The 25,040-nt window shown below is 37.8% G+C and overlaps 3 protein-coding genes, 1 long non-coding RNA gene and 1 other non-coding gene across 7 annotated transcripts; 3 read left to right on the plus strand and 2 right to left on the minus strand.

Moving 5' to 3' along the window:
* The first annotated feature begins 1,150 nt into the window (after positions 1-1,150).
* On the plus strand, positions 1,151-3,774 carry LOC133743750 (BTB/POZ domain-containing protein At5g48130). The gene is made up of 4 exons (XM_062171784.1): positions 1,151-1,462; positions 1,550-1,619; positions 1,725-2,867; positions 2,953-3,774. The coding sequence occupies exons 1-4, from the start codon at positions 1,362-1,364 to the stop codon at positions 3,679-3,681; spliced, it is 2,043 nt and encodes a 680-aa protein (XP_062027768.1). The 5' UTR covers positions 1,151-1,361; the 3' UTR covers positions 3,682-3,774.
* Positions 3,775-3,916: 142 nt separating this feature from the next.
* Positions 3,917-5,687, minus strand: LOC133743759 (thymidine kinase a). Its single transcript, XM_062171792.1, has 4 exons — positions 5,225-5,687; positions 4,969-5,113; positions 4,515-4,636; positions 3,917-4,397 (listed from the first exon to the last, which is right to left on the minus strand). The coding sequence occupies exons 1-4, from the start codon at positions 5,458-5,460 to the stop codon at positions 4,124-4,126; spliced, it is 777 nt and encodes a 258-aa protein (XP_062027776.1). The 5' UTR covers positions 5,461-5,687; the 3' UTR covers positions 3,917-4,123.
* Positions 5,688-7,330: 1,643 nt separating this feature from the next.
* On the minus strand, positions 7,331-9,364 carry LOC133743776 (uncharacterized). The gene is made up of 2 exons (XR_009863261.1): positions 8,781-9,364; positions 7,331-7,701 (listed from the first exon to the last, which is right to left on the minus strand). It is a non-coding gene; the product is annotated as an uncharacterized LOC133743776 (long non-coding RNA).
* A 5,844-nt stretch (positions 9,365-15,208) lies between these two features.
* LOC133725910 (heterogeneous nuclear ribonucleoprotein 1) lies at positions 15,209-21,048 on the plus strand. 3 transcript variants are annotated; one of them, XR_009854589.1, is made up of 6 exons: positions 15,211-15,468; positions 15,619-15,723; positions 16,035-16,261; positions 16,535-17,720; positions 20,072-20,139; positions 20,725-21,048. XR_009854589.1 is itself a non-coding variant. In XM_062153316.1 (5 exons), the coding sequence occupies exons 3-5, from the start codon at positions 16,040-16,042 to the stop codon at positions 20,083-20,085; spliced, it is 1,422 nt and encodes a 473-aa protein (XP_062009300.1). In that variant the 5' UTR covers positions 15,212-15,468; positions 15,619-15,723; positions 16,035-16,039; the 3' UTR covers positions 20,086-20,663. The 3 variants fall into 3 exon arrangements, 2 of the variants coding, with proteins under 2 accessions (XP_062009299.1, XP_062009300.1); XM_062153316.1 differs by lacking the exon at positions 20,725-21,048 and having other exon boundaries at positions 15,212-15,468; positions 20,072-20,663; XM_062153315.1 differs by lacking the exons at positions 20,072-20,139; positions 20,725-21,048 and having other exon boundaries at positions 15,209-15,468; positions 16,535-17,758.
* An 855-nt stretch (positions 21,049-21,903) lies between these two features.
* Positions 21,904-21,984, plus strand: TRNAL-CAG (transfer RNA leucine (anticodon CAG)). The gene has a single exon. It is a non-coding gene; the product is annotated as a tRNA-Leu (tRNA).
* Positions 21,985-25,040: the final 3,056 nt, after the last annotated feature.

Consider the following 25,040-nt stretch of genomic DNA (forward strand, 5'->3'; position numbering starts at 1 on the left):
ATTGTGGGTATCGAAAATATGCACCACTTTATCACTCGATATATATGATATAATTGCAAAGATTAAGAACGGATGCTAAAGGCTAAATGAAGTATTACATTGTTGTTGACTCAATCAAGACTACTTAAGCTTTCAAGATAAAGTCATGGTTTAACATATTGATGTATAAAATGAAGTATATATAAACTTGCAGAGGGTACACTAATTAAGCAAAAGTCGTTATTGGGAGAAAGCAAGCAATGCCCCTTCATCCAAAGCAGCACAAAATTAAGTAAACGTGCCGTCTTGGGTGTTTGTTTTGCTACATCATTTGTAAACACCAAGCTTCACCTTCACTCCATCTTCCCCCTTCATCATATTCTAGTCCTTTTTCTCAACTACTAGTTTACTAGTTTACATGTCTCCTTCCTTTTCTATTTCCCAGCACATTCTTTTGCAGATCTCCATCTCTAATTAAGTAGAATTTTCATGGGGACATGGCATTGAACCATTGTTATATGAATCGTATAGTCTACTAAAAGCCTAAACCCATTATCAATAAGGCCCTTATTTTTTTGGTGGAGACCGTGGATTCACTAAAATTGGACAATAGCCATCCGATGTAATTAACCTTTTCATTGGTGACATGTCTTGTTTATGGAAATTATCAACTGTATCTAACAGTATTCACTAAAACATGAATTTACATATTCATTATTTAAGTACTTAAGTGATACACAATCTGACAACATAACATGTTAGATCGTCAGACGAGAAAACTTTTTTGCAGGAAGTATACATGAAGTAAATTAACAAGAAGTAAAACTTTAAAACTTTGAGCGTCAAATGAACAAGGATTTCCTATCAATTTTTGATGGTTTACAGGTTGTGTCCGATACATGCATAGGCACAAAACTTGTTACGCAAGCAAACCACATGGAAGGGAGTAGAAAACTTACCGTCTTCTACTATAGTAGTGACCCAAGTTGAATTAAATTAACTTCTCATCATTCGAGAACGTATATGAAGCCTTAAATTTTGGATGTTGATCAGTGTTTCACTCGTGTGCATTTGACTTTGACCAGAAACACTATGCACGAATGTATTTGTGGACAAAATTTCTACAAACGACCTCTTTTTAATCATTCTTCCTTACTCATCCCACTGGCTTTGTCATGAAATCTAGAAGCTGTACTATTTTCTTCGTTTTCTTGAGACAAGTTTAGAGCAATTTGTGGCAAACTGGCAACTGGGTAGACAGAAGTCCTTATATTATAAAGCAAGTACATGTTTGTGCTTATAGATTTAAATCGACTCCCATTGCTTCCTTAAGTTTCACTTTCTGTAAATTTCAGTGTAAGAGCAATTTATGAGCTCTAGCAATGGAAGTTGCAAGCCCACTAAAAGATAGTTCTTCTGTATCTTCAAGCCCTTTCTCTTCTCCAAATGTTGGAGCCTTGCTCAAGATTAAGATAATTTCATGGTAAGATGGTTTTTTTTTTTTTACTTTCATGGAGCATTTTTTATGTTTTGCAAGATGCTTTTACTGATGTTCGGGGTCTTTTTTCAGGACTCAAGAGACTGGTTTGCCTGTTTCTGTTAGTGTTCGAGTTGGCGGTAAGACCTTTAACCTTCACAAGGTAAGAAAATTCATATTGGCGGTTTTCTTTTCATGAAATTTGTAGATTTTATGTTTTGAACTTTACTGTCCCATTTTGGCTTAGTCTATTTCATTTGATTTTCAGTACCCAATATTTTCAAAAAGTGGGTATTTCAAGAAAAGGATGAATGACTCAGCTGAGGTTGAGCTACCACCAGACTTCCCTGGAGGGCCAGAGACCTTTGAGATGATTGCATTGTTTATCTATGGCTCCTCCACATTGATTGACCCTTTCAATGTGGTAGCCCTGAGATGTGCAGCTGAGTTTCTAGAAATGACAGAAGAATACTCTTCTGGCAACCTCTGCGAGCGCTTTGATCTCTACTTAAACCAAGTGGTCATGCAGAGTTGGAATGACACCTTAATAGTACTCCAAAAGTGCCAAACTTTGCTTCCATGGTCCGAAGACTTGTTGATCGTGAGCCGCTGCATTGAGTGCCTAGCATTCATGGCTTGTATGGAGATTCTTGATCCAGAGAGAAGGCGTGACACACCGGTACTCACACTGGACACATTGAGCACCAGAAATTGGAGCTGTGAAATGGGGAAGGAGATTATGAGTCAGGACCTCTGGATCAAGGATCTCATTGCTTTACCATTTGGATTCTTCAAGAGGATAATAGGGTCCTTGAGAAGACAAGGTATGAAAGAAAAGTATTTGAGCCCCATTATTGTTTTCTATGCTAACAAATGGGTACTTTCAAAGAAGACAATCCAATTTTGGGAGAACTCTGGTCACAGAATTGGGGATGATCATAAAGTTTCAGTTATCCTCCAAGGTGTTCTTGATTTGCTTCCCAAGGGGGAGAAGGCTAGTCGAGCAATCCCCGTTGGGTTTTACTTTGCAATTCTCTCTACATCCCTTGAAGTAGGTTTGAGAGGTGATAGTAAGGCAAAGTTGGAAGAGCAGATTGTATCTCAACTGCACTTTGCCCAACTGGAAGACTTTATCTTTCCAAAAAGTGGGACTGAGTCAATATCTTCTAGCATGGAGCTGGCTACAATGGAGAGCATAATTTCAACATATGTATCAGCTAATTTGGACAGGGATCATAGCCTTTCAGCAGGCAACTCAATTGTTGCAGAATTGTGGGATGCATATCTTTCTCACATAGCTACTGATCCAAACATGCAGCCTAAAAGATTCATGGAACTCATCGAAAGAGTACCGATATCCTACAGACACAATCATGACAAACTCTACAGAGCAATGAACACCTTCTTGCAGGTAACTACTATAATTGGACCTTCTTATCTTCTTAGAATTACTCTCAAACTTGATGTTGATTCAGTAGTTTATTTGTATTGTTCAGGCACACGCAACAGTCTGCCAAGAAGAGAAGTGGGCAGTGTGCAAGTACCTCAACTGCCAAAAACTGTCACAAGAGGCATGCATTGACGCTGTTCAAAATGAGTTGATGCCGCTGCGTTTGATTGTTCAAGCACTTTTCGTGCAGCAACTCAGCACCCACCAAGCTTTCAAAGAATGCTCAGATTCATTTCGATATGTGCACTGTGGAGAGTTTTCTGGGAGTCTCTCAACCACTAGATGCCCAAACTCCAAGAGCCAGAATCTAAGGGATAGTCCCAGTCCATACACAGATGGAGATGAGCCAGCTGGTAGCAGACCCTTGAGCTTTTTGCTACAGAAGGACCTGGTAAATCAGAAACCTGAGCTGTCAAGGAAAGAATATGAGTCAACAAGCTTCAGAATTCAGAATCTTGAGCAAGAGCTCGTGTCCTTGAAGAGGAGTCTCCAATGGCAGAGCATTTCAAAAGAGCCAGTTTTAACTGCAGCACCGAGCACGAAATCATATGGTAAGGATAGTAGATCACTGAGCAAAAAGGGAAACCCACTTGGACAGACAACAGGTTGCATTGGCTCTGTGAATTTTGCTTCCCAAAGAAGGTATGCCAGTCGACTACTGAAGGTCCTTTGCCGAATTTCCTTGTTTGGAAGTAGAAAGCTAAAGAGAAAACCAGGTGCCCCCAGCCCATGGACTAAGCCACAGCAGCAGAATACTCATCAGAATAATATGTAAGAAAATTAGAACAAGTAATGATCATACACATGGTGTCAATAATTGCTCTTGTCAATTTTTCTTGGAAAAAGTTAAAATACTTATAGGCGTGCTTGTAGCCAAGAAAACATGGAATTATATGTTCAAATATTCAGCGTTGAAAATGTCAAGGGGATAAAAATTGATAAACAGAACAAAAAGATGCTGGAACTTCTAACAAATGATCTGATTTCTAGATTAAACTCAACTACAGAAGTGGTTTTTGGAAAGAAAATACTTGTATAAACATAAAGAGAAGAGATACATCAGAGTTCATGAATAAACTCCAAGTCAAGGAATGTAAGGTTCAGATTTCCCATGTTTGGACTTCAAACTACAACTGCAGGCAATCAGCTACTTTTGCCTCTTATAATACACAGCTAAAGATAACATATAATAGGCAGTGAAAGAGCAACTGCTGTTACTAAATAACTGGAGCTGCTTCTGAAATGGTGCCACTCTTAAATTTATGAGACTCCACAACACTTCTTGCAGATTTGATGAGAACTTGTCCATTGACATAGTGTTGACGACAAACAGGCATGTAGACATCAGCCCCACCAATCAGTTCAGTCTTCGTCTCCTCCGTCTTCCTCAGGGTAAAGAAAGCTCGTTTGCCACACATTTCACATCGAGCTGTCAATTTGGTCACTGTATCAGCAAGAGGCACTACATCAAGCACCGAGCCAAAGCTTTTCCTGTCAATAAGAATCAGAGACAGTATTTTAAAACCAACTTCACCACAGTAACATCACAAACACAACAATGAGCAAAAAGCCCAAACAGAAAATCAAACTTCTAAACCAAAAAAGCACCTCAAGTAATCACCATCCAAGCCTGCAACAATCACAGTTTTCCCATCATGATCAGCAGCCATGCAGCAGAAATCATATAGATCTTCGAAAAATTGAGCCTCATCGATACCAATAACATCAAGCTGTAAACATAAATCAATAACAACAAGAAGACAATTAGTTCATCTAATCAAATCAAAAACACAACCTTCAATAGCCTTAAATCTTCATTATACCCATGAGTCCATGACTATACATAACATCACCACAAAAAACATAACTCCCTCAGTCACTATTACACTAACTAAATAACTTCCTTAGACCCATTTCCCAGAACATGTATCATATCTTCCAAGACCATCAAAAGATTCAAAACCCAGATCAAGATCAAATAGTACAAACTTATTACCAAAAAAAAAAAAAAAAAATTACTAAAACCCAAGAAAGATTATATATTACCCAGCTCCAAAATTACCTTATCATAAGCATCACCTCCAAATTTGTGCCTAAACGAGGACAGATCCGGCAGCGCCCAGCATGGAAATTTAGCCCCATCATGAGTCACCACCGAATCGACGGCGTATCTGTTATCCTTGCTCGATTTTATCATCGCCACATTCCTGAAATTCAACAATTCATAAGTTCCTGACTCAAAGTTGCAACCTTTAGTCTCATTTACTCAACATCTCTCCCACATCAGCCAGAATTCAACCCAAAGATTCAAACTTTACCTGCCGTTGGCGCCCTCGGACTTGATCCGGCGGAGGAGAGCGGTGGTCTTGCCGGCGAACATGGGACCCATGATGACGTGGACCTCGCCGGAGGGGGGGCGGCTGGAAGGGGCGGATTCGCTGGTCAGGGGGATTGAGGGTTTGAAGGAGGCCATGGACTTAGGGTTACAGTGAGAAAAGGGATTGAAAATTAGGGAAGAGAAGGAGAGAGAAGATGGGAAGAGGAAGAGTTTCATGGTGGGAATATAAAGAGAGAGAGAGAGAGGAGAAGAGCATTTGAGTTTGAAAGGTTTGGAGGGAAACCCTGAAATTTTTGGATTTGGAGGTAAAGTTAGATTGCTCCGCACACTTCTTAAAAATTCAGTCTTGAATTTAAATTGTTCAAATTTCCGGAAATTGCCTTTTCTAACCTCTTTTCTTTTTTCTCTTATGGAAAGTTTCTAACCAGTGAATCCTAAGTTTTGATGAACATGATTCCTACCTTGAATATTGGTCAATATATGTTTTGTTTTATTTTTTATGAGAGACTTTTGATGATGATTTATTTACCGGTCGGTATAGTGTGTCATCTTTCCATTTTATTCTACATGGGATACTTGATATATTACTAGCGAAATGTTTGACTCAATTTTTTCTTCTTTTGAACAAAAAACAGAAGAAATTTGCCTCTATTTGTGTTTATCTTCCTTGGGTGAACATTATGGGAGACTTTTTTTTATTTTATATTTTATTTATAAGAGACTTTAAGTATAATACATTTGTTGGCAAATGTGTATCACTAATTTATTTTTGTATGGAAGACTATTATCGATGAATAAACGTGTGGTAATTTTTATATAGGCTTTTAATGACAATTTTTTTTATTTATAAGTTAACGACAAATTTGTTATTGATAAAGATGTATCATTTTCTATACATAAACTATTTGGGGCTCATTGAGTTGGGAACCATAGGCCCACGCCTAGTCCACCTAGGGCTAGTCTGGTTTACGAGCCTAAGAAGATCGACAACCGATTGTTGACTTCTATTTATTTATTAACTTACAAAATTAATTCAAATGTATCATTACCGATCGAACTCCAAAGAACCACATACGCAAATGAATTACTTGGACTATGAACTCTGTTGACTGTTGTTAAACCGCAAGCAAAAGCTCTCGAAGATTACATAGCTGATGGATCTATCTGAACCCAGAAAGTAAACTGCAAGTAATTAATCAATAATTAAGAAGATGATTGGGTGATTAGAATGAAGGTGATGGGATGAAGGGGACAGTGGAACACAAGGCATGCATACATATTAATTCCTCTTTGAACTACAAAACTAATAGTTTATGTTTATTTCTTCATATGATCCATATATTACATGCTGCATGTGCAAGCATGATGCCCCTCTTAATTTCGGTCGATCTAGCTCCATGATCATGATCAGCACGTGCACCAACTAGTGGTTATAGCTCGCTAGCTGCACAGACCAACCGTATATACATATATATGCACGGAGCGATCTAATCCACTCACCTAAACCATTACATCAAATCTGGATAAGACGATGACCAAACTAAGTAACTAACCTAGCGCTAGCTCGATCACCCTTTATAACTTGTTAAGAAAATAAGGGTGTTGTTTGTGTAAAAATTGAGCAAAGATTAAGGGGGGTGTATTCAATCTAGATTTTAAATGATTCTGTTTGATTTTTTATAATCCGTGGATTGTCATGGATTTTGCAGAATTCATGGATTGTTTTTATTCCATATGGATTTAAACAGATTCTAATGTATTGTATTTTGCAAGATTTGTTTGGATTTTGATAAATTCATGGATTGTTACTTTGAAGGGTTTTCCTAATTTGCATGTTGCATAACATCAAAAGAGAATTTAACTCCTGCATTTTTTTGCTCGACTAAAAGAAAATTTTGAAGCAGATAAACAATTGAACATGATGAGATTGAGATAAACAATATAGCTTGATGAGATTTGTTGGACAACATGTATTAGCATTTCAACCCAGCTATTTACCTTTTTAATTACACTCGAACTAGTTAATGCATCTCCTTATTTTGTAATGTTATATGCAAGATAATTAAGTTCAGTGTAGAACCAGGAAGGCAGAAACAAAGTACTCCTCTCATAAGTAACAAAATATCTCCATCATTGTAACACTTGTAGTAAGCACTTTAGTCAAATATGGCTCTGAAGGTACATGAGGAAGAATGACAATAAAGTTCTCACAATGAATCACAACAACCCGCAAATGTTAGGTCATAGGTTTATTGAAAAGAATATTATCTAAACCTAATTCTAATCTCATCAACGACTAGAGGCTTTATTAAGGGAGGGGTTAGATCTGAAGCTTCTAAAATGCTGATCTAGAATTTGTTCGCTGTTGCAGCATTCTGGTGCCACCCCACATACTCCAATGTGTGTTATCATGTAGATTTACGACTGATATCCACTCAATTAATCAACTCTGATATCCTGGTTTTAAACACAAGAGAGATAGTCAGAAACTATAATTGAAAATTTGCTAGATATAATACAGATTAGGACCTGTATAAAATATTTGAAGGCATCTGGAAGGCCTTGATTCAACTATAAAGATAATTATCCATGATTGTCATGAACTACAAATAAATAAACTTGCACAAAGATAACCAACTATGCGCTCTTGGGTTCCCTTTCTACAAATTGCATATAAATCAAGAATTGTTCCACATAATCTAGATGAGAATTCTAAGTGGCTCGAAGTGATACCTCTTATGCAAATAAAGTATCACATAGAAAATAGGGAGCAACATCAGAGTCAATATGGAAATAGCATTGCATTGGAGAATTAGGCAGAAGATACTAAAATGGCACAAAAAGACTATAGTAACCAGTCATTTGCAAAATCTACTGCACTATGCATCTAGAGCTTTACATGTCCTCCTATAGAAAAGAGTTTCTGCTTCCCCGAACAAGTATGAGAATAACAGAACTGGTGCAAGAACTATTACGTTATTGGCAAATACAAAGTCATTACTCATAACAAACCATGCTTTTCCTTTTCAACTGAAAGATTACACATTATCCATAAACACATTAAGCTGCACAGCAGAAGCATTTGGCAAAGTGCTTAAAGAAAAAAGGGAGAAGCAAACAGTTCGACGAATGAGAAAGACCTTGATAGAACCTCAACTCAAGCTAATCAAGTCTAGCAAGTAGACACTGCACTTGAAAAAAAAAATGATTCAAACAAGATAATGTAGTACAATAAAAGTTCTGAACACTTAAAACTGTCAAGCATTGAGATGAAATTTAAATGGGATAGTCTCAAAAGCACCATTGCAATCACACATGACCAAAAAGCTCCTTCCTTCGCTAGAAACCAATGCTTAATACACAAACTTTATGTATGATTCTGAATAATCAACATCAACTATAATTCAGAGTTAGATATGAAAAATTTATACTCAAAAGAGTCTTTACTTTATTGCTATGCAAATTCCCAACAAAAAGGCCTCTCTATATCTTCAGAAAGCTGAAAAACCCAAAACCAATAGTCATCAAAATCATACCTATTTCAATTATCTTGCTTAGAGCAGAAACTTGAGGAGCTTTCTCGACGATTCCATGGACGTAGTTCTCGCCTAAGCAGCGGTGGCCGGCGTCATATACTTGGTAGAGGACAACGGCCAGATTCGTCTTGCTCACTGCCACCACTTGGATCTCGTCGGCGCAACGACTGGATTTTTCGGCTGAGATGGATGGGGTAGAAAATTGAGCGGAGCGCGGTAGCTGCGACGCCGTCGACTGCGGCAGAGCTGGACATGGCTGATCGTCTTCTCCAGATTGCCGTTCGTATTTTCATCTTCTCGATGAGAGAGAGAGAGAGGAAAAAAAAAAAGACGTCGAAATCTCAGCTCTAGAGAGCAGATTTCTGAAAGGGTTTGCTATTTATACCAAGGGTCCTAAAATCCTTCACAATCCATCACCTAATAGAATCCTTCAAAATCGTTTGACTGTTGAATACCACTAGATTTATATTAACTTTTTAAAATCTGAATTGAATACCTCAAGATTTTAAAAGACTTTTTAAAATCTTGATTGAATACCTCTTGACTTCCAGAATCCAAAACAATCCAATAGACTCCTAATTGAATACACCCCCCTAAGAGAGTGCGTACGTAGGTCAAATGCAGAAATGTAAGAAAAGGGCAAACCTATATATGGGTGTAGGTGAGAAGTAGCTCAAGGCTGACGGTTTCTACTGCGCCAGCTACCTTAGCTAAAGAGTGGAGGAAGACCAGAACTCTCTTTTCGTGGAGGGCACGCACGATTAATGTTAATCACCTTCCATGAATCATCCACAAATTAATTAATTACCGAATTTATGAGAGAGTTTGGACTTTGGACTTTGGAGGGGTATATAGCCCGATCGGGTACGACCAATATTGTTTTGATTTTAAACCATCAGTTGTTCATTCTTTTCTTTTCTCCATCAATTTTAGTTGGTTGAAGGTGTTGTTGGATGGCAGTCTTAGATGATGATGATGGTAACGTTAAATGATAAATAATGCTGGTCGTAATTCCGGATGATGAACCCAATGGTGGTTGTATCTTCAAATGTTGTACATTTATATAAAAAAGCAAATATGTATTCAAAGTGTTGGTCTGTTGGACTACTATTGAACGTTAAATATAATTTTTTTTTTTTTGTAAGAAAAGAAACACGTACAAGTGGAAGTTAGATTTATTTGATTAATCGTAAGCAAATAAAAAATTCCAGTTATTCAAAGTTATAGCTATACACATAAAGGGTGAACTCGATCTATACTGTAATTTATTGACAAATTACATGCATTTTTATCCCCTATTAATTTTGTTATCTTGTTGTTAGAGTTAGGTTTCGCAAGCACCTTGTTGAGTGTGTTCTTAGAATTTTTAATGGTGAATCAAACTCTTTGTTTGAATCCTTAGTTTTTCTTAACTTGAACTAGCATGGAGGGTTTGTCTCTTAAGTCTCTATCTTTACTCGTTTTTTTTTTTTTCCTTGTTTCGGATTGTGTTTCTTAACTATATGGGCTTGTTTTGGGGTTCGATCCTTTTATGTATTCTCTTTGTGATATGCTTCACCAATTTGTTCCCCGTTGGTGTATCTTGGTATCCTGGTTATTTGGTCGGAGCAGGTGGTGTTTGTAGACATTGTTGTGGTGAATTATGTAGATAGGTGAATTGTTCGATTGTTGTTCTTATTTGGTAACTTCGTGACTTAATTGGTGGTCTAGATCTTGTCTCTGGTGGTTATGATGGCTTTGGCGGTGGAAGATTGATCTTTTGGTGCGGTTACGGTTTGAATGCTTCGATCAAAACATAGACACTTCGAGAATTAGAGAATTGCAACGATTATATTTGTTTCTTCAACATAGTCACCACCCGACTTAGCTTGTGCGTGGCTCTTATCGTTAGATGATAAAATGTCGTGGTAGGTCCCCATAAGAGAATAAAAAGCCCAAGAAAAAGAAGGAAGGTGGAGCAACTAAAAAAAAAAATTACTGAAGTAGTGATTTTTCTGCCCGTACCTCAAAGAATATTTTGTATCAAACCATTCAATTTTAATCGATTTTTTTTTTTTTAAAGATGAGTTTCATTGAAACAAATCAACGAGTACACTCGTTTAGAATGACATCCCGTATAAAGTCGGGAGCAGAACCAAACCAAGTTTAGATGGCACTATTACATGCTTTACTAGCTAGTTTATGGGCTACCTTGTTCGCCTCACGTGAAGCAAAGTTAATTTGAAACTCCTCCTGAGTGCGCAGGAGCTTCTTTACATCCTCAATCAGAAAACCATGCATAGAGAGATCTTCTTCTTCTTGTTCCAGTGCAGCTGCTAGCATAGAACAATCAGTTTGGAAAATGACCCGGTTATAGTTCAAACCTATGGCCATTTTCACTACTTCGAACATGGCCTACAGCTCCGCATGAAATGGCGTTGTGATGGTCAGTAGAGGTCGAACGGTGGCTGTTCTAAATTGCCCCCTTAAGAACGGTGGCTGTTCTAAATTGCCCCCTTAAGAACGGTGGCTGTTGTACGAATTTTTTCCCCTACTTATTTGAAGCAATAAGTAGGGAAAAACAATTCTTAATTGTACCATCGTTTTTCCAGCAAAAAAAAAAAAGAAAAAAAAGAAGGAACTTTGTCTTAAATTAATTAATATTTTTAAATTGGATAAATTAAAATATTCTATCCCACCAACATGCGCTAACTTTAACATATCTCATGGAAATTTATCGATGAGGTCTTAATCTTGGTTATTAGTAACTAAAAAAATTGATTCTAACAAATTATATTATGAAAAACATTGGCTCTCTTTTCTAACCTCTCTGGGGGAACTCTAACGGCGATGTCTCCCCTTGAAGTTGCCGAGCATGGAGAAGGCTTTCGATGCTCTCGTCTTGAGGGTTGTTTTCATCTCGGCCTCCTCACCACGCTTCTCTTATGGCTGGTTTTCCAGACTACGGTGCCGCCTCTGATAAGTTACTTTGCTGATGCTCTTTCGATCATCTTGGGTGTGGTGGACTTCCGTTGTGAGTCATGGGTCTACCCTCGATTTGGAGGTAGATGCTAGCGGCGGAGACATGGACCTTCCTCAGTTTGAGGTTGTTGCGATTTGGGCTATCAACACCTTTAATCTCATGTTATTTAAAGTTATATCCGGGCTGCCGGAGATAGTAGAAGCACAAATGAGTTAGGTTACTCGGTGAAGGTAGTGATGCCACTTCCTGTCAAGAGAAATGTAAGGGGTGCCAGGGAGGAGACCAAGCGAGTCAGTCTAGACTCTAGACCACTCTGATGCCTAAGTTAGTACCTTGTATTTAATTACTAAATAACGACAATAAGAATTGAGTAGTTACTATTAATGAAGGTGGTTGGAACCCTTAAATGGCCATTAGTAAGAGTGAGTTTCTCCTTTTTTCGATGTGAGGAAGATGTACTCCGTAGCTGAGATTGTATCTAGGCTGAAACATCTCGATCTCCAGGCAGCCTTGTTATTGCTTAAAGTCTACAAGCTTGGTGACAGGTCTTGCTGTTGTTGCTCGTGGTACCACTACCTGGCCTAAGTGTCTCTGTATGTGATGCTAACCATGGTAAGAACTGCAGTATGTGCTAGTTCATCTTGATTCTTGGCTGGTATGTACATGTATTATTAATGAGATGCTTGGTGGTGTGGGTCATGTTGTGGTTGATGGTGGCTTTGCGCACGATGTTTTGGGTTTGGTTGGTTTTCATAGCGGCGGTGTCTCTACTAATCGTGACTATGGCGACGACTATGCTGGCGGTGATCTTCGGCTTAGAGACGATATGATTGCAGGTTAGGGTATGGATGGGATTAGGCCTCGTGCTGCTGGGCTTAGGTATTTGTTTTATGGTGTTCAGTCGCTTCCCACCTTAGGGTTAGGGTATAGGCTAATGTTTTGGTCTTTGTTATTGGGTCTATGTTTTAACCCAATAGTTAGTTGTGCTTACGTCTACTGCTGGGCCTACTGCTCTATCTCGAGCCAGTAGGTTTATCGATTGTCGTAAGGATGTCCTCTCTATGTAGGGTGGTCGTAGGTTTCATGAATTAGGGTCAGTTCTTGAGCTATTTTGAAGCTCTCTCTAATAGTGTCAGGATACTAGTTACTTTCGGACTTATTCACATGGCGACGTTGCATTTTAGGATTATGTAAGAATGACTCAATCTTGTCGTAGCCTAACTTTTGGGTGAGCCATTTTTTTGTGATGCTACCTACATTTTCATTATTAATGAATTGACATCCATCTTTTCTAAGAAAATAAATAAATAAACTTGGTTCCAAGTATATGCATCTTAGAGTCGATCCTCGCCGGCTGTTGGTTTTTTTTTCTTGGGAGAGCTTTATATATTTTTGGGAAAATATCCATTTACCCAATTTTGAGCTACACTAACCCACATCTTATAAGATTGCTCACTTACCCAATAGTTTACATATATTTTACCCTAATACCCAATTAAGTTTTTTTTATTGCTTTTTATTTATTTTTAGGACAATTTTGCCCTCTCCTTCTTTCTCACTTGGAGAGAGAAGTCATCGGAGACCTTGTCGGACTCCGGTGACTGGTGACCAGAATCCGGCAATCGGACCGGTGACCGGATTCCGGCGTCCAATTTTATTGCCTCTTAGTAATACCTAATAATCATATTATTGCCTCCCAATAATCATATTATTGCCCCCCAATAATCATATTATTGTCCTCCAGTGAATTGCATAAACTCCCAAAACCAAAATGAATACACTACAAACACAATTGATCAATGTATATGTTCAATTCTACATGTTCACTCCACGTGTTATCATAAGCTTAACTCCATTATCAAATTAACCATCAAGTGTTCATCCAACCATCAGTTTCAATTTTTTTTTCCCTTCCATTCTCAGAGCTCACAATTTACCAAAAAAAAAAAAAAAAATTATTTGGCCGCCCAGAAAATGCTATGGGCACCAAATCGGAGCAAACCATGAAGCCTTCCACTCCCCCTCGGCCGGGACTTCCTCTCTACCAATCCTTCCAACTGCCGTCTCCTCCTCGTCACCGGCGACTGCCAGGGCCGCATCGCCCTCCTCGACCTTCCCCACAAGTCTTCGTCCTCTGGTTCGACGCCGACACCACCAACAACTCCCGCCTCGCCGTCCAGGACCTCTGCTCGGTCCAGGCCCGACCCGAATCCTACCTCCTCGCCGCCATCTCCTGACTCTCCTTCCTCTCCCTCTACGACCCCAATGCGTCATCCAAATCCAATTACGAGAGCGACGAAGGTGACGAAGCCGCATATGATGGCGGCCTAGGGCTCGATGATGGAGTAGCCGGCGGTGATGGCCAAGAAGTCGCCAAGGAAGCTGTTGCTAGATCGATGACGGTGGTTTGGGTGAGGAGGCAAATTTGAGAGAGAGAGAGAGAGAGTCTAAGAGGAGTGTATTTTTACTTTTATTTTTGTACAAAAAAGTTTAGGTGAGAGCTTAATTACGCTACACCACCATCGCCAGGGCAAGCTTACAACCTCAACCCTGAAGGACTTACGTGTGACACGTACTTGTTGCACAGCCCACATGTATGGATTTCCGTAGGGGAATTATAGATCGTGAACCAACGAGGCTTGTTGACAGTGGGGATCGAACTCGGGTAGGGGTTCCAGCACTAGTCCGCCCTTACCAACTGAGCCAAACGTCATTGGCTTTTTCCCCCAAAAGTTAACTTGAGTCATTATACCTCAGTCGTAATGAATAAGTAGGTTTAAATGACACTCGTGTTACTTTTCTTTTTTCTCTCTTAAAATTTTGTTGTTTAGCTCATTTTTAATGATATGTTTGCTAGAGCAAAATTAGGTTAACTCTTAGTCCCCCCTCCCTTTTTTGGTTTGGCCAAGGATGGTACTAGCTAGTAGCTACTCATATCTTTTTCTTTTATTGGTTTGAATGGCACCACTAAAAGTGAAATAATGAATCATAACACTTGATCACATGCAATCTACAAACTATATAGCAAAAAATATATATAAATCTACAAACCAAAACTGAGATCATGGGAACCATATCAAAAGTGATGGAAATCAAGGGCTAAGCTGGTTTCAAATTTCATGCAGCCTCATGTGATACATGACACCCTATACTCGGCTATATTAATGGTGATGTTTTCCATCAAGTATAAAACGAACAGAGGGGGGAAGAAGGTCCAGTAAATCTTCCCATTTGATCAGAGATCAGAGGAGAAAACCACATTTTTCACTGCCCAAGTCTCTCTGATCTCTCTTTGTTTGGGCATTTCAGACGACATTTTTGCTCAAATTTGAAATCAAAGTCACATTGTACAAAATCAGGAAATCCACCAAAAAGTTAAAAAATAGGAAAATATAAAGGGTGAAAATCTTCATCTTCCAATTTACAGGGTGCCTATATATATTCCTTCCAGACCTCCCAACACCTTATCTTTCTCTCTCTATAATTTCTGTTTCTCTCTCTAGAAATATACATTTTTTTTATTTTTTTTTTAATCTCCTACCCATCTGTTTGGTAACTGAATTTGCATTTGGTAATCAAATAAACACCATTGAAAGAACAAATAAAAAGGTTGGAGGGGGCATATAAAGAGAGGAGGTTGAGCATGCCCTCTGTTCTTATTCCTACAGTGCCTCCTCTCAGATCTTAGTTTCCTTCAAGATTTGGCATCTGGGTTTTCTTTAATCGGTTGGTATTTGTGGGAATCTGATTTGGATTGCTTTATGTTTATTTTTATTTTTTTCTTTTCTTTTTTGTCTAATTGTGTGTAGATTTGGATCCTGCTCAACTTTTCTGATTGATATTCTTTCTGGGTTTTCTTATGTGTACTTAATTCAGGGTCCAGTTTTTGATCGGTGAAGGATCGGATACTTCATAATTGAATCCAGGATTACCTGTTATTGAATCGGATTACAATCTGTGTTTGTAATACTTCAGATAAAGGTAGTGTTCTGTCTAGCTTGGTTTGCTATGTATTAATCCGCATTTGATTTCAATTAGCTTGGGCTGTTTATGGTGATTCTACTTCAGCTAGCTACGAGATTGGATATATATGTCTGCATTGATTATGTTGAATTCATCGAGTTTTCTGTTTATCATCAAGTTATATTGGTTCAATGATTAAAGAAGCCGTCTTTTTTAAATTTGATTGTCAGATTTTGATAAAGTTTGCATCTTTCGTCTGAGTTGGATTAAAGTTTGCTTTGCATTTGTGAATTTTGCTAAGGTTTGAATTCATGTGGCTTGTGTTGCAGAGAAAATGCAATCCGATAGTGGTAAATTGTTTATTGGTGGCATATCTTGGGACACAAATGAAGAGCGTCTGAAAGAGTATTTTAGTACTTTTGGGGAGGTGGTAGAAGCAGTGATCATGAAGGATCGGACCACAGGCCGTGCTCGTGGTTTTGGTTTTGTAGTATTTGCTGACCCTACTGTTGCGGATACTGTCATAATGGAGAAGCACAACATTGACGGAAGGATGGTAATCAAAATGCTCTTCTTTGAATTTTTGAATGAATGTAGTTTTATCCTTCAGCTGTGGTTTTATGTTCGCACAAATGAATGCATGATTAAGCATTTCTGTCTGAAGCATTCTAAATGTAGGAGTTAGGGTCTGATATTATAATTGCAGAAACTCACTTTTTCTTGAAAGTAAGATTGGGTAATGCATTACTGTATTCATCTAAGCTGATTAGTTAATCCTAGATCTTATGTAATTTGATCATTGGTTTTAAGATTGCATCTCTGTTTTCAGGTTGAGGCGAAAAAGGCTGTCCCTAGGGATGACCAGAACATTTTGAGTAGAAGCAGTGTGAGCATCCAAGGTTCTCCAGGTCCAGGCCGCACAAGAAAGATTTTTGTTGGAGGTTTAGCATCCACTGTCACAGAGGGTGACTTCAAGAAGTACTTTGAACAGTTTGGGACAATCACAGATGTTGTAGTGATGTATGATCATAACACGCAGAGGCCTAGGGGCTTTGGATTCATCACTTATGACTCAGAGGAGGCAGTGGATAAGGTTTTGCTCAAGACTTTTCATGAACTGAATGGGAAGATGGTTGAAGTCAAGCGTGCGGTTCCTAAAGAGTTATCACCTGGACCCAGTCGCAGCCCACTTGGAGGATATAACTATGGTCTGAGTAGGGTCAACAGCTTCCTTAATGGCTATACTCAGGGATATACTCCAAGTACAGTCGGAGGCTTTGGTCTTGGTAGATTTAGTCCAGTTGCTGGTGGTCGAAGTGGGTTTCCTCCATTTGGTTCAGGTTATGGAGTGGGAATGAATTTTGAGCCTGGTTTGAACCCAGGTTTTGGAGGAAGTGCAAATTATAATAGTAATGTCAGCTATGGGCGTGGAGTGAGCCCTTATTATATGAATAATTCAAATAGGTTTAGCAGTCCCGTTGGGTATGATGGTGGTAATGGAGGAAACTCATCTTTTTTCAGCTCCGTGACTCGGAGTTTGTGGGGGAATGGGGGGCTTAATACAAATTCTGCAAATTCGAGTGCTTACATGGGTTCAGGAAGTGGGACCATTGGAGGAAGCACATTTGGCAATACTGGGGTTAACTGGCGGTCTTCGGCAATTTCACCTCAAGGTGGAGGAAATAATGTTTCTAACAATAGTGGGAATCTTGGTTATGGAGCTGGTGATAACACTTATGGTTTGGGAACGGGAGGGTATGGAAGGAACAGTGGTACAAGTGTAGGCCCTGCTTCTTCATTTAATGCATCAAATGGTGGTTTTGATGGAGCCTTCAATGACTTTTACAGTAGTGGTTCAGTTTATGGAGATCCCACTTGGCGATCCTCAAATTCCGAGCGAGATGGGCCTGGACCCTTTGGTTATGGACTTGGCAGTGCAGCTTCTGACGTTTCAGCTAAAAGTTCTCCTGGTTATGTTGGTGGATATAGTGTTAATAAGAGACAGTCAAATACAGGTAATAGCGACTTAACTGCCTAATATCTCACTCAACATCTGTTTTTCATCTTTTTCATATTTTGTGATTTCATTGTCTGGTTGAAAGATATAGATAGTTAAATTGTCCATAGAAACCTTTTAATTTCCAAAATACTGTTGGGTGTTGAGAATTAATTTTGTGCAGAATAATCTGGATCCATTCCACACTCCTTTCCTCTATTGTGTTGAAGTCACAAAAAAAAAAAAAAAAAAAAACCAAGATTTTTAAGTATACTGAAAAAAGGAAAGGAGTGTCGATTGTAATATGGGAGTGTGGACTCCACTTCCCCCATTTTATACTGATAATTTATGACATAGTCTAAACCTTTCGTTGAAGTTGCTTGCTTTGTGGTGTCTCTGCACTGCATCATAAGCATGAGGTGATTTGAAATGCTGCATCCTAGTAATAGTTCGTGTTTATATACTTTACTCAGCTGTTGATCCATGACATTGAATACTATAGTATTGGATGTTAAATTTGGTTTAAGATACAATCTAAGAGAAGAATTTGTCCAAGAGTCTAGTACATAAGATTTTTGGGTTATGGTTCTTGTTGTTAACTGTAACAATATAAATGGGGGAAGCTATTATTAAGTTCATGGTTGTGCTATACAAGTCGTTGGTCAGTGTCACTGGATCAAGGATTATAATGCATATTCTGTAGTTTGTGCTCATCTAAATATTTAAGCCTAACCTTATGAAGCCTTCCAAATGATTATATTGACCAAAATGCGTTTTCGATGTTATATTTAGGATTAGATTTTTACGTGACATTGATAGAGTTTAGATTGTTGCACGACACACTGGGATGGTTATTTACCTCATGCACGTCCACACTTATTATGGATGTTAAATTTTGTACCACTGGGATGGTGGCTATTAACCTTTTCACATCATTTAGAGAACTTTTTCACAGCCAGTTCCTTGTTTTAAAAAATGTATACATCATGTGGTAGGTTCCTTTTATTTGTATTGAGTTCAATCCTGTTAGTGGAAGATTGAGCTGAGTTTAGTTCAGTTTAAGTGTCGTAGGGTTATCAGGCGTTATGTGAGTTTATTGATGAATGAAGAAACAGTGGAACTTTGTCGTAAAAGAAAAAGGCTTCGAGTGTGTATTGGTGCAATCATTTGATTCAACACTTTATGGTGTTGAGGAAGTTGCAGCTGGCCAGTGGCCTTCTTGTCTGGTTAGCTTTATATGACTATCAACCTCTTGGTAATCTGGGGTTTGACAGTCCCAACTGCCAACCGGTTATTGCTTATGTAGGGCCAAAGAGACGTTCGACCATGTTCATGTAGTCACATGGTGTTGTGGGGCATTATGGTGTCTCCTGTGCTCGTATTTTTATTTGATGCCACAGATTTTTTTGCTCCTTTGTTTCTGATAGGAAGATTGCACATTTTTGACCAATGTTTTCTCTCTCTTTTTGATAGGAAGATTGTGTATATTTTTTTTTCACTTATAAAAGTTCTTTTTGTAAGCAACTTTATATATCTTTGCAATATGTTTTTTTTTTTTTTTTCCAGCAATTCCCATTTTAATGGTTGAAATATCAAGTAGAACACTTGTGCAAGGAGTTTTTGACAGTGTCTTTGCAGAATCCCAGCATATGCTTTTGAAAGCCAGAAGTTGCTTTTTTCTTCTCCCTTCTAGAATAGTTTTAGTAGTAAAATGGTCTTTGGTTTTCATTATTTCATCTTGAAGCAGTGCATGTTTAATCATAAGCTTTGTTTCTACACAGACACAATAGAGTACACAAGACATACAGTTATACTCAATGGTAAATTAAAATTGAGTGCTGTTTAGCATGATTCACCAAGATTTATCTCTTTATCTATTTTAATTCACTTAAGGAAGATAATGAGAGAAATCTAGAAATATAAAGAATTCCAAAACGAAGACTATTGAATCTGCAAATAAAATTTCAGCTTAGTGAATTGTTAGTTTGTTAGTGTGGGTTCTTTCTGTGCATTTCCTCACATAATGATAAAATTTGTTTGTTTAATCTTTATATATTCCACCAAAATAGCAACTGTTGCTCTTGTATTCAATTTTTTCATAAACTTGTAGTAGGGTCTTGATTATTGTGTTAGTTTTATAGTACAAATCACGATAATTAGCAATTAACAAATGGATATAGGGGTAGAGAATTTTTTTGATTGAAATATATATCTTCATCCTCGTACTTCTTTCATATGAAGTCAGATTTGCCACCCTGTCTTGCCAATTTGCCATCACTGAAAAGTTCATAGTTTAGATTATAACTGAAAATGTGTTGCTCACTGGATTAATTATCAATACTTAAAAACTCCTTTCCTTTTTTCTTTCAGGAATTGCTGCCTAGGAATATCATTTCTGATATCACGACATTGTAGGTGAAGATAATCTGGTGAAGCAGGTGAATTGTGAATTTTGCACACCACCCTCATTCATATAGCTCAGATAAGAGAAATTTGGTTAGTAAGAGCTAACTGGAGTGCCCGTTTGAAGAATTAAAATTAGAGTAGAAGTTAAAATGGATTTTGTGTTAATGTTTGAGTTTTGAGTTATCATTTTAGGTTTTTTATTTTTTTCGTTTTGGTCTTTGAGTGAGATGTAAAATCAGATTGCGGGATATAGTCAGACATGTATCATGCATCTCCGGTGAGGCGGTGATACCAAAAAGGAAAAAAAAAGAAGAAAAAAAAAACAAGAAATAGACTGATATATATTTTTTTCCTTAGAATTTTATCTGTAACATCTCTGGCAAAGATGTGAGTTCTGGTCAGGGAATGCTTTTTTAATTCTTTTCTCCCATCATTCCGGTTTGTTCTTCTTTGTACCTGAGAATACTGTTGATTTATTAGTGTGAAACATTTAAGGGTTTACCCATCTAGGGACCCCATTAATAAGTAATTGCATATTCTGATTCTTAGTCTTTAAGGATTCTCTGTGCAACATTGTAAAACTTTTCTTTCTTGTTTCTGTTTTTCTTTGGGAATAGTGTTGGAAATGAAGCCTTTTCCTTGCACGGAACGGGAGCTGGCAAACATACTAGTCGTCTTAGTGACAAAATCTTCTTGCTGTGCTAATGGCTGGTGATATAGTGTTTCAGGTTCTTGTTGACACTTTGTCACTACCTCACTTGAAATAGATTAGAAACATCTAGTACTTTGGCTTTTTGAATATAGACGTGTCTAAAGAAGCCTGTTCAGTTATTCTAGACTTCAACAGTTCTCAAAATGAACAGAGAAAGAAGGTTATTTTGCACCTCCTTTTCAATAGGTATGAGTATTACTCACTTGGTAATTGCACAAGTGATTGGGCACTTATTTCTGTATTGATCCAGATTAAGCGTTTGATTCTTCCGTGCTTCTCTGCGGAGGTTCTAATTCAATGAACTAAAGAAAATGAAAAGAAATGCATGCCGGTACCGTCCACCAATTCCTCAGAGGATGATAGTGAGGGCAACCATGCAGTACTCTTCTTTCCCACCAAAGAATATGTCTATGGTGGATTGTGGCCAGGCAAATTAAGAACATGAGATGAAGGCACTATAAATGGAAGCAATGACTCGACTTTGAATGCCCTATCTTGTATGATAGAGAACCCTTAAAGACGGACCAATATTCCTGCTACTGTCATTTGCTCCTTTTTGCTTTGCATCATTCTCTGATGGGAATAGTGGAGATAAATGGAGACTCGAATATAACACCCGAAAAGTTCAAAATAGAATAGGATGGGAACTGAGACCTTTTGAACTTTGTAGACTTTTACAAGGAACTGTGTGGTCTAATCTATTTCAACCTTTATGAGCTGCAGTCAATATTCAAGATGCAAATTCCATACTAGTAAAGCATGTAATCACTGGCATAAAATGGCCAGCAATAAGGTTCTGCTTTGGTTAACTGAAGCGATTTTCGTAATCTGTATTTGGAAAAAAAAAAAAAAAAAAAAAAGGTGGAAAAATTGGTTTGGTGTTTCGTAAAGTTCAAGTCCAAGTCTTCTATCCATAAAAGAATTAATTTAGGAACTGCTGTCATCCTAATGCTGAAATTGATGGGCGAAAAGAAGCATATGATTTGAAATCTGATGGGACAAAAAACCAGAAAGATCAAAATATGAAGTTTAATGGTTCAGGTGTCACATATATATTACTCTTAGTTAATAGCCTGTCAACAATGTCAAGATGGCCGAGTTGGTCTAAGGCGCCAGTTTCAGGTACTGGTCCGAAAGGGCATGGGTTCGAATCCCATTCTTGACATTTATTTTTATTTTTTTAAAATTGTTTTGAACTGGTCAGGTATGGGTTTAAAATTGTAACGTTTTTACTGTTCCTAGGTATGAATATTGGGTCGGGCTTAAATCGTCAGGTACCATTTTGATATTATTCAAAATATAGGTATAAAAGTTAATAGTTCAGAAAAGTTCAAGCACTGTTTGGACGATTTTCCCTATATACTATTTTTCTCTACGTACATAGTTAATGATATGTTTATTGGCTACTGATGGTGATTAATGCAATGAAATTTAATATGTTGTGTTGTTTAGGTTATTTGGATTGCTAGCTCATGGAGAAGGTTGGCACAATAACCACCATGCTTTTGAGTACTCAGCTCGACAGGGTTTCGAATGGTGGCAAATTGATATTACTTGGTATCTAATAAGGTTTCTTGAGATTGTTGGTTTAGCAACGGACGTTAAGCTCCCGACTGAGTTTCAGAAGAACCGAAAAGCTTTGTCAAACAAAGTTAGTAGCGTGGAGCAGGAGGGATGCTGCTGGTTCGAAACAAAAGTGAAATGATTCAAGAGGAAACCAAGATGCTCAGATCGATATTGTATGATATAATTAAGCATATGGAGTACATGCATTGTGCTATCTATATGTATAATATGTATATTTTATGTATTACAATATTGCTTTTTTCTTTTCTTTTCTTTTTTCTCTATGATCAATATGATTTTAATATGGTTTTATCAATAATTACAACATTTTAAGTACGGCGGGGAGAGGGTTTAGCTCCAGGAAAGTCCGAGTAAAACTTTGGGTTTCTTTGTTGCGGTGGTTTCTCTAGTCCGGCGGCGCCCCAATGCCGACGAAGGCTCTCTGCCTAGTCGGAGTATAGTGGCTACAACCGGGTAGGTATGTAGTTGCTTTGGGCGCGGTTGATTTATATCATGTTAACATCTCTAATTTATATTTGTTAGTAACTTATTTTCATTAGTTTGAGTTATGTAGTTCGTTATTGTGTTCTTATAAGTGTTCGTCTTAAATTAATAAATACAATGTTAAAGATATGGAAGCAACTTATCTATTTTCATATAATAATTAAATTGAGTCCTTGTTTTAACATTAGTCATTTTTCTTTAATTAGTTGAATAAGTTCAACACATTTTCTTATTGTTCCAATAGCATGTGTAGCCTACATGCACGTTTTAAATTGATGCAATGTTTTCCCATTACGTTAGTTGTGTTGTGTTGATTATTCACCTTGGTCATCAATCGTTGAATTCACTTTATGCTTGTTTGATTCATAGGTATGTGCAGCAATTGATACAAATGGATGAAGAGTACATGAAGAATTGCATGAGACAAGCTTGCATGAAGCAAGCTTGCATGAAACTAGGAACGAACTTTTCAATCCTTCAAAAATTGTGTATGTAACTTCTTTCTCTTGCACATGGAAAGTGGAAGGAAAAAAGCTATGTATGGAAGGAGAAAAATTGTCAAGCTTGTAGAGAAATTTGCCATCAAGCTTGACAATTTGGACGGAAGGCAAGTCATATTCACATGGAGATCAAGTTGGAATGAAGATGAAGGTTGCACTATAAATAGAGCCTTCTTGAAGAGAATAATTAAGGGAGAGAGCTGGAGAGAAAGGATAATTAGAGACACATTGTTGATCTTTGTTCTTCCCTTTCTTTAGCTATCCTTTGTATGATGTATTGCATTATTTTAAGCATGTTTTCAATTTGTACTCTGTATTGCTAATTTCCTTAACCTTAGTTAAGGAGGAAACCACATTATGAAATAAGTTTCATTTAGGTATCTATCGATTCCATAATTATGTTTTTCATGCCTATGACTCTTGCTTCAAAATGCATTAATAAAATCTTTGTTCCTTCACCTCTAATGTCATGCATTTTTGGTAGTTTGGATGTTACTTTTATTAATCCATGCTTGGCTTTGTAAAATATTAAATATGAACTCCTTTGATCTCTTGTCATTCAAACTTGGTTCACATTTGATGCTTAGCCCTCACTTTGATCTCTTGTAGTTTCAATAAGTTTGTGTACATGTAATGCTTTGATATTCATAATTAAGAAGCGAAGAAGAGTCTTCTTTAGATCCATTTCATGTGTGATTCATCGTTAAATCTTAAGCAAGTAGTAGATTGATTTCTAGATTGCTATTCCTAATTTAGGAATTGGTAGATAGTACTTAGAGATTTATTGAGTAATAATGTGGTGGAATCTGATACCTTAGTTATTTCGTCATCAAGGTAATCATTTTCTATTTGTTTTGTTTTAATTTTTACAAGTTTAGCTAAATCACATCCAACTTTTATTCAACTAGGTTAGTGTTAAATTAATTTCGGTTAAATTAGTTTTTCCTATTTCATACAGTCTCTGTGGGTTTGACCTCGCTCTTGCACTTCTGTGCTACAATTGATTCGTGCACTTGTGAGCAACATTTTAAAACACATCAGTGGTGTCGTGCGGGATCTCCTTTGCTTTTGTTTGGTGATGGAGGCGGTTCGTGGAGCACGATGGTGGACGGGGAGACAAGGATTCAAAGGTCGGGCTTCTCTAATTTGGATGTGTGGTGGCTATGGCTAGTGGTGCAGTGATGGATATCAGAGTCGATGGTTAATTCACCATGGATGGGGCATGCATGTTGGTGATGGTCAGGCCCTATGACAATGGGTTGATGGTTGGGTGAGTGGAGGGTGGTCATGCCCACTATTTTCAGTGCCTAGAGATGAGAAGATCAATTGGGCAATTCTTGGTTCTCTAAGATTGCTCTTAGGCTGGTGTTGGAGCTTTGGAGAAAGGAAGGGAAGGGCGGCAGCTGGTTTTTATTTTTTTATTAGGGTTTTAGTTTTTGTTAGGGTTAATAAGTTCCCACTCTTTTGAGCTAGAGTTGGTTTATTTTGTGGTGCCATAGTTATGGTGTCAAACCAGAGACAATTAGGTTTATGTTCGGTTTACTTTTGTTGTCAATATGCTAACATCCGATCATTGCACGTGGTCTTGGCATTTTTGAGACACGGTGTTGAAGAGGACGTAGTCTTTTATGCTGTTGATTACGAGATTTTA

This window comes from Rosa rugosa, chromosome 1 (genome assembly GCF_958449725.1).
Source record: "Rosa rugosa chromosome 1, drRosRugo1.1, whole genome shotgun sequence".
NCBI classification, from domain to species: domain Eukaryota; kingdom Viridiplantae; phylum Streptophyta; class Magnoliopsida; order Rosales; family Rosaceae; genus Rosa; species Rosa rugosa.